Raw genomic sequence first — 19,481 nt, 5'->3', positions numbered from 1 at the left:
GAATTTCCTTCCCGTATTCCCTGCTGGCCGAATTTCCCCCAGGTTTTTTCTGTTGGTTTTCCTCTACTAATGTCTTCAACAGCCCACAAATCATAAACTCCCTTGCTCCCCAAAGCAGCAGCGGAAATTCTATGCTATTGACTTGCATCCTCGACATCTGAAGGCCCTTAGAACTACTGATTTAGAAGGCAAATCTGCAGCCCAGTACATTTTCTTCAGCTTTAATTCATATTCTAATTCCCCAAATCAAATCACTGATTTTGGGGAATTGAAATCCATTAAATCTCCATGTTGTCCCGCCGTCCCCCTCTTCTCCTAATTGCTTCAGCAAACTTCTCTAGTCAAGACCTGTGGATTGGAATTTCTTCTCAGTCTTTCTTTTCTCCATTAAGGATAGACTTCTCCCTCAACTATCTCTAGATCCTTGTCCACTAAAATCTGAGAATTTCTCTCAAATTTTTGTTAAAGGTCTGAAACTGTTTTCAGATTTTGAGAGAACGAAGTTGGGAGTTTGTTTCCTCTTCAAGTGCAAGAGAAACTTCTTTCTCTTTGCCACCACTCAAGAGGCCTACCCAGTGCTAAGGAGATTTGTTGGCAAGCACCCATGAATGGCGGACCCGGAAACTTTGAAGACATTGGGTGGAGGATCTCCACCTCTCCCTAGCAAAGCCGCTCCCTTTCTACGTCAATAGGCTATATTAAAACAAAACAACAGAAATATGAGCTTCTTTTTCTTTGTCTGTGTTTTCTCTTCAATGTATACTTTGCAACACAACATACTCGTGATTCCATATTAAATTTAATGCTCTCATTATAGCATTACAGTATGCGCTTGACTATGGTTAGATTGTTTCCATTCTGACAAGTTTGAATCAGTAAAATTGAATCTCTACAATGCAATTTATGACTGTAAAGCAACCCCTCTTCAAACCCTGCAATAGTATTCCCTTGGCGTCCCCATAGTTTCCGAGTAATAGTTTGCATTGAAAAACAGTGAGGAACAGATTTGCCTGTTCGAAGCAGAGGCCAAGTAAGGCTAAAATGAAGTTGTCAATAATGACAACTCCTAATAGCAAGGAAGTGATGAAACTTGAATATGCCAAAATTCAGTAAAACACAATAACTTCAAAAAAAAGAACATTTAAAAAAACAAAAAGCTAAAAGAATTATATATCAAAAGAGCAATCCATGAACGGATACAAAGGGTTTTAAAACAATTAAAAAACTATACTCCTCAATAAGTTCCCCATGAATGGCCCTTCATCTAGTCAAGAGATGGCCTGTTTTGAAGTCTATCCTTCACATGTTAGCTGTGAATCAAGAATTCAAACGTACTGAATATTAGGAAATATGCAAAAGATAGACTTGTCCATTATTTAACAAAAAAAAATTAAAGGAAAAGGAGAAAAAAGAAACCCCAAGAATCTAACAGACAATATCCAAAGCCTTCCCACGCCCTTACATTTCAGGAGAAACCACTTAACTTCCAAAGTAAAATCATTTCAGCAACTTCAAGTCATATCTTTCTAAATGGGTTTCATTCAGATAATGACACAACCCATCAAAAAAAAATAAAAAACACGCAGAAAACTAAAGAACCCTAATTCATCACAAAACCACATAAAAAGAAGAATGCGGATAATTACTTAGTGGTAGGTATGCCCTTGCAAAGCTGGAGACTGCAATAGATAGCGCCCTTGTGAAGCCAGGAGTAAGTATCCACCGCCACGGTCTGCCCGCGAAGATCCTGCACATGGATAGGCTGCATGATTGATCGCAGCTGCGGCAGCAAACCCTGGATCCCCATCACTTCCCTGGCCCTTTCTCCTCTCCAAACCCAGGAACGCTTTCTAACATTCCCAAATCAATGAGCCGGATGAAGATGCGTAAACCCTGACACTGTCGTCGAGGAGGCGCAGAAATGGCGGGAAGCGTAAAATAACGGGAAATTTTTTGTTAACAAAATTAAAAAATAATAATAATAATTTTGACCTAAATTCGGACTGGTCTACGTCTCCAGAAATTATTTGGAGGAGATATTAGAGGAGACACGTGGATTTTTCTTATGCGTATTATTTTTTCTTTATGTCTTGTTAGTCCGATCGATCCTAAATATTTTTACCTTTTAAGCGATAGGGTTTAGGGTTTGCGCTTCAAAAAACCAACGAGAGCTCCCAAATCCAAATATTTAGGACTTCTTATACCTGCTCAGAAAGAAAAAACAAAAGAACTTTGAGATATTCACGGAGATGGAATGCTCACTGGACACGAATGCTGAAAAGAGGTATAGAAACTTTCAACAATCGGAAGTTAAATTGGTTGAAACTATTGTAGGTTTCAACTTATTGGTAATTTTTTTACGTTAAATTAAGTTGTTTTAAGGGTTTCAAAAGTTGTGTAGAAATAAATACTTAAATAATGAGTATCGAAGAACTTTGCAATATGCTATTGTGCTTTTTCTATGAACATCAAGAACAGATGAATGCTCAGAGTCCTCAAAGTGTTCTCAAAATTTTTGTGAATTATTTTGAGAAATGAATCACAAATATTTTTGAAGGATGAAACTTAATAAAGAGAAGTAACTGGACTAGAATAAGGAGCCTTTTGCAAAACATTAAAAAAAAAACTCGGTGAATAAGATGTAAAATGCATATTAGGTAGACAAGCAAAAGCGCCAAAAAATACAGCTAAAGCGCGGTAAAGACGTAGCAAAAGAACATCAAATGCACAGCTAAAACTCAGCGATGACAAAGTAAAAATGCTCCAAAAGCATAGTGAAAGTACTATTTCTGCTATTTTCTGCAATTCCATTGCGCTTTTGATGTGTTTTTTCCGCACATTCAACTCGTTGTTGATGCGCTTTGGCTGTGCTTTCGTATATCTCTTGATAGCACAACGAATATGCAGATAAAGCACAACGACAGCGCAACGAAAACACAAAATCAGCTGAAATAAGAAAGTATAGTGAAAATAACTATTTACATAATAGTTATAAGAAATGATACCATTAAAGCAAAAAAATATTGTGAAAGCACATATAAAACACAGTAAAAGCGCAACAAAGACGCAACATGCTTCACCTGTTTTTAATTGCTGAGTAAGTAGATGAACTTCTAATACCCCTTCCTAATCCTGGATAATGAAAATACTGAAGGATTGGAAGAACAACTTTTTGAGAACCAAATGAGAGGAGAGAGAGTGAAAAGTTAAAAATGGCACGTGAAAAGTAAAAAAATTCTCATTTTGCGTCTAGTTGCTCAATGCTCACTTACTCTTATATTTTCTTAAACATGGGTACCTCCAAAAACAATAAGGAATATATTCATACTAAAGATTGGATGATTGGATCAATTTGAAAATTTTTAAGAGAGAGCATAATAACACAAAAATAGAGAGTTAACATTTTTTTTTTTTTTGTGAAATATATTTATGTGAGAGAATTTTTTTTTTACTCATACATTTTCACTCATATAAAGTTAAAAGAAAAAAAAAATTACATAGATAATGAATAACTCGTGAATGTGGGGGAAAATAAAAGATGAGGACTTGGTAAGTTATCATTACAAAAATAGTTCATCCTTAAATAGCTAGAGGGTCATTGGATGGGAGAATGACATCAGACGCACATTTGTTAATTCATATACACATCAATAATAAGCATTACTTGTAATGATAAGGTTGTGAGCTTTCTTGAATAGCATTAATAACAATATATTTTGGCATTGTTAATATAAGTTGCCATTATGGATGTCAATATTTGACACGACACGAAAATCTGACCCGGAAAATTCGGTTTCGACCCGATCCGATTTCAAAACGAATCGGGTTCGGGTTGACCCGACGGGCTGCTTGAGTCAAAAACCATGGTACGCTGGTTGAGTCAAAAACGGTGTTATTTTAGCCTTGCGCCACAGTGGATCAAATAATATTTAAGCATCGAGGTGCTAGTTTATTTAGCAACACCGTAGCGCTACCATGTTGAACACCGTGGCACTTGAGGCCATTTTTACACTTTAAATATTTTTTTAGTTCTTTTGTTTGGGAGTTCTGTCACTTTCAGTAGAGTTATGTACTTTTGAGTTTATTTGTTTAGTGCTCTATTGGAGTAAAGTCCAAGTGAGGCTAGGAAAATGCAATATATATTCATTTTTAGATCTTTAGCCGATATTGTATAAAACACGCCTACTATAGGAGGAAGGAGTGTGGAGAAGATCTATTGTACCTTCCGGGTTTTATATTTTCTATCTCTATTGTAACTTTTCTTTTGGATTGAAATGAAGATGTGTTTGCTTTTTCTGTTATCTTTGCATGACTAGTCTCTAAGTTTTGGACTAATGATGTAAATATATTGCAAGTAGTAATTTAGACTCTTGTGCATGCCTTCAATAAATTAATGGGTGTTTTCAATATATCATGTTCTTAATTTAATACACATAATGGTCATGTGTATAGTTAAAATCTAGTGTGATATATTACCCGATGGAGGAATATTATAATAAATAAGAGTATTAAAATGGAATATCGATATGCCTAGACATATATGATGTTTAAAATATTTAGGTTATACCGTTCTATAGAGATAATAGCACTATATGAAGGCTATTAACCTTCTTTTTCACCTCCACAAGCTTGACAAAGATCTTGGGATACACATGCTCTAATCCACATCAAAATTTAAAAGTCTCATTGAAAAAACTTTATTATTTTGTATACATTAGTCCAAAATATTTTATTTATATTAGAATATATTTTTCTTGTGAATTCTTTGTCAGTGGCAAAAACTTAAAAACCTCCAATTCTCATTCAGTAGAATAAATCTTGCATAAGCAGTAAACAATACTAGTTTGATTGCATATAAGAAGAACACTATCTCATGGGATCGACACTCTCTCAATCACTTTGTTACTTGATCAACATATATACTTGCATATCTAGTTGGCTTTTATATCAAAGAAAATATAAACATAGTTTCATTGCGCATTATTGTAATCTTAACTCGTGTACAAAATCATAGCATAGCCCGCACATCAATGTCCTCCCAAAAATTTCAAAAGGCATAAGCCTCATAAGATATATTATCAATACCCATATCAAAATATATTCTAATTCTTTTTACAAAAATATTCCACTTCTCAAAAACCTTAGAAGGCATAAGTATCAAAAGATACTTGATTTCCTTATAAATTGAGAATTTGTCGTCATTATCTTCCAACTAAGGTGTAGTATTTTGTTGCTCTTTGAAACATTCAACTATAGCATATTTCTTCAAGACTTAATGATTTCAAATATATCTTAAAAATCTATATAAGACTTGGTCATTTTTAGGGGCCATGTTTCCTCTAATTTGAACTACTCTTACATGAAGATGGACAGTTTTTTAATTCCAATAAACTGATTATCATCACTTGCACAAGCTCCATCAAGCCTTGACAATATATACCTTGCGTCTAGTTGCTCAATGCTCACTTACTCTTATATTTTCTTAAACATGAGTCCCCCCAAAAACAATAAGGAATATATTCATACTAAAGATTGGATGATTGGATCAATTTGAAAATTTTTAAGAGAGAGCATAATAACACAAAAATAGAGAGTTAACAATTTTTTTTTGTGTGAAATATATTTATGTGAGAGATTTTTTTTTTTACTCATACATTTTCACTCATATAAAGTTAAAAGAAAAAAAAAATTTACATAGATAATGAATAACTCGTGAATGTGGGGGAAAATAAAAGATGAGGACTTGGTAAGTTATCATTACAAAAATAGTTCATCCTTAAATAGCTAGAGGGTCATTGGTATATATAGTGCTTCTTAGGCAATTCAAGGATGGGAGCATGACATCAGACGCACATATGTTAATTCATATACACATTACACAGCAATAATAAGCATTACTTGTAATGATAAGGTTGTGAGCTTTCTTAAATAGCATTAATAAGCATTAATACAGAATTAGCAAAAGTATTACATAATGTTTGATCTTCAAATAGAGATAGGCAACATGATTATAGTTAGTTTATGATGTTCTTCTTGCATTGATGCTATAATGAGATGATGGTTGTCCTTGGGAACAGTTTGGTGAATCTTTAATGGATTTCATGAACCTATCAAAATCGTTCCATGCTTCTTTTGGGGATCAAGTACTTACTCTAATATTATTATATTAGTACTTTTAAGTAAATATCTCTAAATGGTTTATTATTTGAGGCAAAATAGCTTCAAGAAGCATAAATCTTCTTAACAAATTACATAATGAGTGAACATCACTATGATGAACACTATTGGCATGTTGCATAGTAGAACTTAAATGTGTTAGGTCATTGTGCCTATAACTCCATCTATATGTAGTTAGAGAGTAACCGATTAGGTCAGAGTATATTGAGTTAAGAGAACTTGGGAAATTGATGCGCCATATTAGGTGATGCAAGGGTTTATAAACTCAAGATGTTGCATCATATCTTGTTTGTAGATTGTCATTATGAGCAAAGTGTAATATCCCATAATTAACTATCCGCCTTTCAAATCGAACCAGTACAACCAGATATGTGATGCTCTAATATCTAAAAGAAGGATTGGGTCATTTAAACCTTTCATTAATTTTCTCAACCATCAATAAAAGAGATATTATGTGGAGGGAGTCACCACGTGAACTTGTAGGAGCCACCTCTAGAATCTTATATATCTGGTAGATGAATCTTGTATAAAGATACTGATAAGGATATCAGCTACTTAAGTGGAAAGAGATTGCGAAACTCTTAAGAAAAGAAAAATAAACTTTTAAACACTGAGGGATATTTTGTTGGAATAGTTAGAATTTTATTAAAAAAAAAAACTAAAGTTAAGTATGCTTATCTCAGAAAAATTTTGAGATGGGTGACCTCATGCGAAGTTACTGCAATGGGATAAAATCATGAGGCCTTTACGCCAAAACGGATAATTTCTCAATAATGAAAAGTTTGGGCAGTTACCAATGGTATCAGAGCAATACACCAACTAAAAGATAAGAACTAAATATCATACAAGACAAAGTGTTATGCCATGGAAGCCACCTCTTGAATCATATATGGGACAAAGTGCTAAATGACATTAGTACCCACTTTGAACTTGTATGCGCCACCTCTAGAATCATATATTCCTGGTGGATGATTTCGAGATAAAGATACTAACGAGAACTAGGGGTGCCAAAAATTCACACGACCAAAAACCTGAATAGAACCCAACACAAAAATTTTGGGTTTGGGTCCTGATTTTCGACCCGTTTCAAATTCTGGGTTAGGTTCGGGTTGACCCGGAAACCTAACAATGGCCCAATTTTGACCCGAAGAAGTGCACGAAAGGGAGAAAGTTAACTTCACAGCGAGCGAACTCCTGTCGTTGCTTCCGATCAAAATGTTGTAACTTATGATTCGATCGGAAGGGAATGTTGTCCAAGGAGTGAAGTCAAACAACAATGAAGGAGCGGGGAGCCAGCCAGCGAGCAAACTCCCATCATTGCTTTCGATCAAAAGGTTGTAAATTTCGATCCGATTGAAAGGGAACATCGTCCAAGGAGCGAAGTCGAACAGTAATGAAGGAGTGGGGAGACCGCCAGCGACTCCCGTAGTTGTTTCCGATCAAAAGGTTGTAACTTTTGATCTGATCGAAAGGGAACATCGTCCAAGGAGCGAAATCGAACATCAATGAAGGAGCTAGCAGGGAGTCGACCAACGAGCGAACTCTGGTCGCTGTTTCTAATCAAAAGGTTGTAACTTCTTATCCGACTGGAAACATGGAAAGGAATGTCATCCAAAGAGCGAAGTCGAACGTCGTCACAAGTCGGGTTCGAGTTGACCCAAATAGTTCCGGGTTCGACCCGAACCCGACGTGTGACTCAAAATGGACACCCCTAACGAAAGCAATAGTCACTTAAGTGGGGGAGATTGCGAAACACTTAAGTAAAACAAAAAAACTCTTAAACATCAAGGCACCTTTTGGTGTAATGACTGTAATTTTATTAAAGAAACTCCACAGTTAAACATGCTTATCCTAGAAAAATTATGGGATGGGTAATCTCCTGGGAAGTTTCACCAACATGACAAAACTATGAGAATTTAAGCCAAAGCAGACAATATCTCAATAAATTAAGAGTGGGATGTTACACAAATAATCTCAAAATATGGCATGTTGGTGATCAAATAAAATGGCTCAATGAAGCAAATTAAATGAGCCTAAGATCATTTAATTCTATGGTTGTTAGCGTATTTAAATGTTGAATATAACTGCCAATCGTCAAAGGATTCAATATGGGCAATTTGATAGTGTTGTTGAATTTTGGCCAAATTATCAAAATGCAAATTACATTAAAGAAGACTTAGACTTTGAGATTAGAAAGAGCATGGAGGTCTAAAAAACTCTACAACTCTGCCCAATGTTTGATGCTAATGATCATGCCAACAACTACTATCTTTCGAGTATCGTCATTCGATCAATGCTGCCTAGTCATTATCATTTTAACATAATCGCTCAATTGTCCATGATTAGAAGCACAAACTAATGATAATGAGGTCATAAGCATCTATAAAAAGAAATTTGAATAATTCTTAAGTAAATAAAAGAATTAAAAAAAATTTTTGATCGAGCCTCTTGATGAAAACAATAAAAAAAAGTCAAAAGATTAGAGGCGCCCTTCTCATTAAATTCAATTTGAGTCAACCCAACTACACCCCATTAAATACATATAAGAATAATATTTTAATAGAAATCTAAAATTTTAATTAACCAAGGGGACTTCGACTATTTTTTACAAAAACAATATGTAGATAGCCAACCTCACAATAAAGGAGATTAGAAGAGTAGTGATAAATAAATTATCAAAATTAACCATCACAACCTATTTTTCTCATACACTAGAATATTTCATCACTAAAGCAACCAAAAGATGTGCATCTCATCTCATTAGAAAATTTAAAATAATTTGTACGATCACTTTTGTTTGAGAAAAAGATTTATCTTTCAAATAAATTCTTATTTAAATTGCTAATAAAATAATTTATTATATAAATAATATTACATCTTATAAAACCTCATAAAAGTTCTGCCCAAGAGATAGCCTTCATGGCAAGCTAGTTGTGGACATAATCACCTAACAGGAATGCCTATTAGATTGCCTTAATAATGGGAAGCTGAAGTAAATGGGGTTATCACTAGAAAAATACAAGTTTCTTTAATTAATTAAAAGTATTAGAAAGCTAACAATCTCAATATGCCTAAGTTTCTTTGCTTCTTTGAAAATCAAAGAAGGCATAAAATTAAGAAGGAATAAATTCTCCAAAAATCTCATAAGGTTAAAAGCCTAAAAAATTTCCAAGTTTCCTTGGTTTTAAAAAAACTTAGCATGATAAAAGCCACATAAAATATATATTTTTTATTTTTTTCAAAAATCGTAAAAGACTAAAAATCTCATAAGGTACATATTCTTAGATTCTCTAAAAAACTAATAAGGCAAAAAAGTCATAGAAGATACAAGATTCTTTGATTCTTTAAAAATCTCATATGACTAAAGCCTTAGAATATATATGTTTGTTAAGTGAAAATTTAGTAATATTTATTGTTATTAAATTTCAATGAAAACATGTTATTTTAGTTATGTTTGTGTAGAAAATCTCAAGAAAATATAAAATTTCTCAAGTGTTGAACTAGTGTTGCAGCGCTACTAGATCCATCACCGCAACCTCCTCATTCACAATGCCTCAACACTCAATTTTGACATTACAATGATGGCCGCTCTAGAATTTCAAGTAAAAATCTTCGCCCTGGCGTAACCAAGGCAAGAATCGCAGCTCTCGGAACCATGGCAGGCTGGTTGAGTCAAAAGCTGTGTTAGTTTAGCCTAGCGCCACAGTGGATCAAACAATATTTAAGCATCGAGGTGCTAGTTTATTTAGCAACACCGTAGCGCTACCATGTTGAACACCGTGGCACTTGAGGCCATTTTTACACTTTAAATATTTTTTTTCTTTTGTATGGGAGTTTTGTCACTTTCAGTAGAGCTATGTACTTTTGAGTTTATTTGTTTAGTGCTCTATTGGAGTAAAGTCCAAGTGAGGCTAGGAAAGTGCAATATATATTCATTTGGAGATCTTTAGCCTATACTGTGTAAAACATGCCTACTATAGGAGGATGGAGTGTGGATAAGATCTATTGTACCTTCCAGGTTTTATATTTTCTATCTCTATTGTATATTGTCTTTTGAATTGAAATGAAGATGTGTTTGCTTTTTCTGTTATCTTTGCATGACTAATCTCTAAGTTTTTGGCTAATGATGTAAATATATTGCAAGTAGTAATATAGACTCTTGTGCATGTCTTTAATAAATTAATGGGTGTTTTCAATATATCATGTTCTTAATTTAATACATATAATGATCATGTGTATAGTTAAAATCTAGTGTGATATATTACCTGACAGAGGAATATTAGAATAAATAAGAGTATTAAAATGGAATATCGGTATGCCTAGACATATGATGTTTAAAATATTTAGATTCTATAGAGATAATAGCACTATATGAAGGCTATTAACCTTCTTTTTCACATCCATAAGCTTGACAAAGATCTCAGGATGCGCATGCTCTAATCCACATCTAAATTTAAAAGTACTCTCATTGAAAAAACTTTATTATTTTGTATACATTAGTCCAAAAATATTTTATTTATATTGGAATATCTTTTTATTGTGAATTCTTTATCAGTGGCAAAAACTTAAAAACCTCCAATTCTCATTCAGCAGAATAAATCTTGCATCGGTAGTAAACAATACTTGTTTGATTGCATATAAGAAGAACACTACCTCATGGGATCGACACTCCCTCAATGACTTTGTTACTTGATCAACATATATACTTGCATATCTAGTTGGCTTTTATATCAAAGAAAATATAAACATATTTTCATTGTGCATTATTGTAATTTTAACTCGTGTACAAAATCCTAGCACAGCCTGCGCGTCAATATCCTCCCAAAAATCTCAAAAGGCATACGCCTCATAAGATATATTATCAATACCCATATCAAAATATATTCTAATTCTTTTTACAAAATATTCTACTTCTCAAAAACCATAATAGGCATAAGTATCAAAAGATACTTGATTTCCTTATAGATTGAGAATTTGGCGTCATTATCTTCCAACTAGGGTGTAGTATTTTGTTGCTCTTTGAAACATTCAACTATAGCATATTTCTATCAAGACTTAATGATTTCAAATATATCTTAAAAATCTATATCATTTTTAGGGGGCATGTTTCCTCTAATTTGAATTACTCTTACATGAAGATGGAAAGTTTTTTAATTCCAATAAACTGATTATCATCACTTGCACAAGCTCCATCAAGCCTTGACAATATATACCTTCCTATTGGCGAGAAAATTGAAGCTTAAAAATGTAGCAGAAAATTCTCTCATTTTCAATCCTAATCACTCTAAATGAAGATAGTTAACCCTAGTTCAAGATGAAGACCAAAGCTCCAATGTAGGAATTATAAATTTTGTTGAAACTCATAGCTCTATATATATATATGAAGGACGGTTTTGTACTCTTAGAGGGGATGCACTTGAGTCTTCAAGAGGATATATTATTTTGTGCGGAGTCCTGAGACTGTCTGAAGACCAATAAAAATGCGCCATGTCACTCCATTGTTGGGTACCCAGCTCGGTACCCCTCGGTATCGTTGGGTACCCAGCGATTAACCAGACGGTTGTCCCGTCCGGTGTTCGTACATAATAATAGCTTCTGCAAGAGGGCATGTAATCTAACTACAAAAGATAATTTTCAAGATGAAGCTAGAGCTAACAAATGAGCTACTAAGAGATGAATTTTCTTCATAAATTTATGTTTTTTACAATAAGATGAGCAAATCTCTCAATAAGGTCAATGGACGAAAATTTGCTCTACAACTTTCAAATCATAAGTTTCTTTTTCTCTATAATTCCCTTAATAGGCTCTCTATTAGCCAAAATTAGAAGAGAAAAGATATTATAATGGCTTTAGTGGTTTAAGATATTTTTATAATAAAATAATTATATAATTTAATCAATTTTTAATATAAAATTTATATAAAATTTTAGGGCTTTAAAAATTATAGAAATATATTCATTAAATAAGTCATTTTATTTAAAAAAATTATGGTGAAATTAGTTTGCAAAATAAACATCTAACATTCTCAAAACTAACACTGTATTGAGTTGTGTTAATTTCTTAAGAATTTATACTAATGATAAAAAATTACAAAAAAAATTTAGTGTAGTTAAAAACTATAATATATGTGTTATGGTGAAGATGATTTGTGATTTGTACTTATAATGATTCCTAAAAAATTTATTTAACTAGATTAAAATATGGATTATTATACTCTCCATCATTGACCTTTTAAGTTCAAGATCCATTACAAGTGCGTCGAAGGTTGTAGGGTGGTCGAGGATCACTCCATCCCACGCATGTCATGCTTACCACGATACAACGTTCTGATAATTTCCAATATAAATTTTGATTGGCTTTTCTTCCAGCTTGATGTTTTTTAACTGTTGTAGTACGTGAGGCAAGTATACATTAAGTGTTTTTTCCTTGTGCTTCTTGTGAAGAATGAGAACGAAGAATTTGGTCTCGAGTATGAGCGTTATGGAGTTGTTGTGGTGGTGATTGAAAATTGACTTTTCTTTCTTTTGGCATATCAATTTCCACATGAATTCAATCCCTTGGAAGAAGTCCACAATTGCCTCCCCTTGCTCTATGGCTATGTTTAGACCCTATTGAGTCATCCTTCTTTGGAACTCGAAGGCAATGCATATAGGGAGTGATTTTGGAGCTAAGGTGTGTCTTAATTAGCAGCCTTGTACATCTCATTTGGAAAGATGCCATGGAATTCTCGTATGTTGATGGTGAGCTTACACTAATAAAAAATGATATTTTTCGCAACATTTATTAGCGGCATTTTAAAATCGTTGCTTTAGAGAAATATATATGATTCTTGCCAAATGAGATGTACAACGCTGTTGAGACATGGCGTAGCTCCAAAATCTCTCCCTATATGTGTTTCCTTCAAGTTGCAAAGTAGGATGACTTAGGCTTCGTTTGAGATGACTTTCTTACTGCTTCTTAAAGAAGCTTTCTAGTATAACAAAGCAATAAGAAAACCGTCCCAAACGAAAGGTCGGAGGGTCTAGAGGTCACCATGGAGCAATGGGAGGAATTCATGGACTTATTCCAAGGGATTGAATTCAGGTGGAAATTGATATGCTAAAAGAAAGAGAAGTAATTTCTTAATCACCGCTACAGCAACTCCTTGACACTCATGCTTGAGGCCAAGTTCTTCGTTCTCAACCTTCATAAGAAACACAAGGAAAAAAGCACTTAATGTATACCGACCTCACATACTGTAATAATTCAAAACCATAAAGCAAGAAGAGAAGCCAATCAAAATTTATACTGCTAATTATCAGAACCTCTATCATGGCATGGCATTACATGAGTGGGATGGAGTGAACCTCGACCATACGGTCATGCACCCTGCGATATTCGACACACTTGCAATGGATCCTGATCTCAAGAGGTTAGTGATGGAGGATAACTTTACATTCACAAAATTTTCACAATGTAACATTTTGTATGTTATATATATGATTATATATTATGTGCATTTAGGTATTTTTCTAAAAAAAAATTTGCTTGGTAAATTGAAAAGTGTGCTATTTTTATCTAATTATAATTTTATTTTGATCTTAGAAAATAATGTTACCGTATAATTAAAGCTTCAAAACAATATCTTGAACTACTTCCTGATAATTTAGTGCAACTCTGAAACTGTGAAATTTTACTTAGTAGTTGAATATGTTACTTACCAATAAAGCAATATGTGAATTTTTAAATTAGTCTATTTCAATTTCATTTACTACAATGCAATGATATATACGTTTTTTTTAATGTTTGATTCTTTAGATCTTTGATGTTGAAGGAAGTTTTGTTGTGCGGGATGTATGGGGAGTCATAAGGGCTTGAGTTTTTGAATATCTGATATATGTTAAACATTTAGAGTTATAAGGGTTTATTTTTTGATATGCTAGCACAAGAATCTATAAAAGATTCAATTCTGACATATGTTTATGATGAGAGGTATAGGGTCATGAGGAAAATATATTATTTTTTGTTATAATATATAGAGTAATTGTTTACTTACTTTTCATACAGTATTGTTTAAATTTTTTATACTTGCAAGCATTAATCTGCTCAGCACATTGAATTGTAATAACTAAAAGTCCAATTAACTAGATAATGAATTATTATTAAAAATTTAGATCGAGGCGTGTGACCTACTGAGTTGTGTTGGTTGACACGTATTCTGCATTTTATTTCAGGCCAGGGTAAACGGAAATAGTCTGTTGAGTAACGATGGTCCCATATTCTAATATGTCCAAGTTTATAGCTATATGTATTTTCTATTTTTTATTCGTGACTATTTCTTTTTTTTTTTTTGCTCTATTTTGGTCTATAATTATGTATTGTAGTATAAATGTAGTTGTAAATGTATTTTGATGTTAAATAAATAAATAAAAGAAATTTGTAGATTTGTTTAAGTTTCTATTTATATGAAGTTAATTAAAAGCTCTATAGTCTATCTAATTCAAAGAATTATGAGAAATCCTTAAAACTTTGAGCTTGGGCTTGAGCTATCAATATATAACACGATATAACATGTCCTATTTATGGGTCATATTGGGCTGGGTTGTGATAATAGGACCCCTTCAAATCCCAATTTCTTGAAGAAAAATAAGTTATAAGGTATTTTAATATTAGCTATAGAGCTATTAGGTGAAGCAAGTGAGTTGAGAGGTTTGATCACTAGAAAGTGAACTTAATGTTACATGCTCATTTTCATCATGCCATCCTCAAGAAATTATAAATAGTCCCCCTCATTTCTCTTGAGAGGGTACCCAAACAAGAAGAAGAATATAAGAAAAGTTGATCGAAGCATTGAGTGCACCTGGAATACTTGTGCGATGATCTCTGCATTTGAATGCTTCCATGATGTATTTGTTCTAAATCTCTTCTCATCACAGGCATTATAATGAAATCTAATCGCCTATCAACATTCTAAACTTCAAAGTTTTGCAGGGAAGGGCAGTTCTAATTAATGTGCCTGACAAAGATGTTATCTTCCAGACCACTCCTTTAATCTGCTCGAAAAAGGAATTCTTGAAAGAAAATTCTTTGGAAACAAGATGCCTCGCTATGATCTCTATTCGATTGTTGATATGTGCCAATTTGAACGGTAAAATTTTTGCAGTAATTAAGCACATGATTGTTAATTCTAGTTTTCTACTTAGGACTAAATTTTAAAGGGAATATGTTAGGGATAAAAATGAAATAGATAAAAATTTTGAAGGCTATAGAAAATTCAAAATTCCATTGCAAATATTTTTATTTGTTTTCTTTGTTCATGAATGCATATTTGCTTTCTGGGTTGAACCTTCGTGTGCATCTTGATTTCTGTCATGGGTTTTCTGACTCTGATTATGTCTCCTCTTATGTTGGGGATGATGATCCAGGAAATTCTTTTGATATGCTGCGGGACACTCCGGTTGTGTCTGTTGCTTATCGTGGAAGGGACAGACGTGAAAGATGATGTGTGTGGGTGGATGGATATTTTTTGGTGACGTTGGAGTCCTTATGGTTGACAGTTTCTCTTACATCGTGCGTGGTTTTTGGTGCTATCTGATTTCTATTTCATATTGGCTGGGCTATGATGTGGCTGGAGCTCGCTTCTCTATTGGATTGGCTCATGGCAACCTTTGGAGGGGATCCTTTGCTTGATTGTGTTGTTTCTGCTCCAAATTGGACGGTCTGAGCTTGGCTTTTGGGTAGCTGGTAGTCTCGGCATTTTACTGAGCCCTCGGGATCGGATTTCCCATGTATTTGTTTTTTCTTTGTTCCCTGGGGTTTTTTTATTTGGTCTTGTAACTTTTGTTTGGCATTAATATATGGTTTGTTTAAATTTTTTATTTTTCTTTTTTTTTGCTTTCGTGGTTTCTCAAATAAATTACAGACCTCAATTTTGAATTTTTTTTTCTTTATTTCCCCTTTGTTCCCTCTTACTTGGTGAAGATGTGGACTTTCTATATTTATTTTTCCTTCATGGTGAAATCCTCCTGTAATTTTATAATGGACGTAGGCTATTATAATAAAACACTTAAATATATAGGCTTTTCTCAAATTATGTGCATGTAATTGCCTGTTAGAATTACTCACATCCTAATTGTCCCATTTATTTTAGGCAGCTTTGATTGAGTCATTCAACACTGAAAGGATATAAAAAAAAAAAATATCTAATAGGCTATTAATCAATCACATGTCCACATTTATTTCTAATGCAATATAATAAATAAATAAAAATTGAGCTTAATTCAAAAATTATCAAAATATTCTGTTAGCAGGTAACAAAAAATCCTATTGATTAAAAATTCATATTTTTAGAAATTAATCAAATTGACAAAAATCTTATATAACATGATGAAGCTTTAACTGGACAAAGACACTATTTTTAGACGTCAAATAAATTTCTGAATTGATAAAAATTACTATTTTTTAAAAATTATCTGATAAAAAATCTCAAATAAATACACAAAACGTTCATAATATCAATATCTCTAACATATAAAAAGCTATGTAGTAAAACTTTTACCCATATAAAATTATCCTCTTTTTAAGTAATGGAAATACAAAATACCAAATTACTAATTAAATCTAAAATAGGATAATGATTTTTTACAATAAGATGAGCAAATCTCTCAATAAGGTCAATGGACGAAAATTTGCTCTACAACTTTCAAATCATAAGTTTCTTTTTCTCTATAATTCCCTTAATAGGCTCTCTATTAGCCAAAATTAGAAGAGAAAAGATATTATAATGGCTTTAGTGGTTTAAGATATTTTTATAATAAAATAATTATATAATTTAATCAAATTTTAATATAAAATTTATATAAAATTTTAGGGCTTTAAAAATTATAGAAATATATTCATTAAATAAGTCATTTTATTTAAAAAAATTATGGTGAAATTAGTTTGCAAAATAAACATCTAACATTCTCAAAACTAACACTGTATTGAGTTGTGTTAATTTCTTAAGAATTTATACTAATGATAAAAAATTACAAAAAAAATTTAGTGTAGTTAAAAACTATAATATATGTGTTATGGTGAAGATGATTTGTGATTTGTACTTATAATGATTCCTAAAAAATTTATTTAACTAGATTAAAATATGGATTATTAGAAGAGAAGCCAATCAAAATTTATACTGGTAATTATGAGAACATTTATCATGGCATGACAATGGATATGTGGAATGGAGTGAACCTCGACCACCCTGCGACCTTCGACACACTTGCAATGGATCCTGATCTCAAGAGGTTAGTGATGGAGGATAACTTTACATTCACAAAATTTTCACGATGTAACATTTTGTATGTTATATATATGATTATATATTATGTGCATTTAGGTATTTTTCTAAAAAAAAATTGCTTGGTAAATTGAAAACTGTGCTATTTTTATATAATTATATTTTTATTTTGATATTAGAAAATAATGTTATAGTATAATTAAAGCTTCAACACAATATCTTGAACTACCCCTGATAATTCAGTGCAACTCTGAAACTGTGAAATTTTACTCAATAGTTGAATATGTTACCTATCAGTAAAGCAATATGTGAATATCTAAATTAGTCTCTTTCCATTTCATTTACTACAATGCACTGATATATATATATATATATATATATATATATATATGTGTGTGTGTGTGTTTTTTTTTTTAATGTTTGGTTCCTTATATCTTTGATGTTGAAGGAAGTTTTGTTGTGCGGGATGTATGGGGAGTCATAAGGGCCTGAATTTTGAATATCTGATATATGTTAAGCATTTAGATTTATAAGAGCTTATTTTTTGATATGCTAGCATAAAAATTCATAAAAAACCTTAATTCTGATATATGTTTATGATGGGAGGTATAAGGTCATGAGGAAAATCTATTATTTTTTGCTCCAATATATAGAGTAATTGTTTATACTTACTTTCCATACATTATTGTTTAAATTTTTTATACTTGCAAGCATTAATCTACTCAGCACATTGAATCATTAATAACTACAAATTCAGCTAATTATATAATGAATTATTATTAAAAATTAAGATCGATGGGTGTGACCTACTGAGTTGCATTGGTTGACACCTATTATGTAGTATAGATGTAGTTGTAAATGTATTTTGATGATTAAAAAAAATTGTAGATTTGTTTATTTTTATATTTACCTAAAGTTAATTAAAACCTCTATAGTCTATATAATTCAAAGAATTCTGAGAAATCCTTAAAACTTTGAGCTTGGGCTTGGGCTATCAATATATAACGCAATATAACATGTCCTATTTATGGGTCATATTAGGCTGGGTTGTGATAATAGGGCCCCTTCAAATCCCAATTTCTTGAAGGAAAACAAGTTATAAGGTATTTTAATATTAGCAATAGAGCTATTAGGTGAAGCAAGTGAGTTGAGAGGTTTGATCACTAGAAAGTGAACTTAGTGTTACATGCTCATTTTCATCATCCTTTTCAAGTTCATTCAGGAATTCTAGTTTGTATCCAAAGTGGTCAAATATTATTATATGATACACCAATATAGCAAACTCACATAAGGGAATTCTTCTTCTTCTTCTTCTTCTTCTTCTTCTTATGAAACACTTTTTTATAGCAAAATACACATCTTTTCAAATAGATCGACATACATTTTTATATGAAAAGGCTCATCTTTATCTTGATTAGTTTATACAATATAAACAAAAGCTATTCTTATAACATAAATGTTTTACAAATGCAATCATAATTTAACTTTTATATTATCTACTCCATCTATAAGGAGGTATGGCTGAAAAGTTCTTGCATATTGTTTAACAAATATGAGTTTTATTACATCATCAAAAAACAATTTATCTCTTATTAAAAAAAAAAAAATGGATGTTGGAAGACATCCATCAACAAGCTTTCAAATTACACGAAGATGCCAAAAATTGACTCAATTCACTAATATTGGTTCCTCGAGAATGACATGGCATGAACTTGATGTAAATAATGATCGAGTTGTTGACAAAAAAATAAAAAAAGTTAGAATTATAGCCTATTAGGCTTCGTTTGAGACGACTTTCTTACTGCTCTTTAAAACATCTTTCAGTACAAAAATTTTAATTTTTGTATTAGAAAGCTGCTTTAAGAAGCAGCAAGAAAGCCATCCAAAATGAAACCTTAGTATTCAAGGAAAAAGAAATGTGAAGAAATAAATAAACTTTGAAGGAAAGAAACCATTGTGAATAAGTACCTAGTGAAAGTTATTTTGTTTTTTGATCAAATTTCAATAGAATTTTGATGTTATATATACATGAGAAACATGACAT

At 32.2% G+C, this 19,481-nt stretch overlaps 1 protein-coding gene across 1 annotated transcript in view; it reads right to left on the bottom strand.

Moving 5' to 3' along the window:
* The window catches only part of LOC110098820 (exonuclease 1), a 28,533-nt gene extending 26,586 nt beyond the window's left edge, over positions 1-1,947 (bottom strand). The window contains exon 1 of the mRNA XM_020825755.2: positions 1,647-1,947. Within this exon, the coding sequence (XP_020681414.1) occupies positions 1,647-1,807 (161 nt within the window). The 5' untranslated portion in view covers positions 1,808-1,947. The remainder of the gene's footprint in view (positions 1-1,646) is intronic.
* Between the last annotated feature and the right edge of the window lie 17,534 nt (positions 1,948-19,481).

This window comes from Dendrobium catenatum, unplaced genomic scaffold (genome assembly GCF_001605985.2).
Source record: "Dendrobium catenatum unplaced genomic scaffold, ASM160598v2 fragScaff_scaffold_1645, whole genome shotgun sequence".
NCBI classification, from domain to species: Eukaryota; Viridiplantae; Streptophyta; class Magnoliopsida; order Asparagales; family Orchidaceae; genus Dendrobium; species Dendrobium catenatum.
The sequence above is the reverse complement of the archived record's forward strand: the minus strand, read 5'-3'. Positions and strand labels throughout refer to the sequence as shown.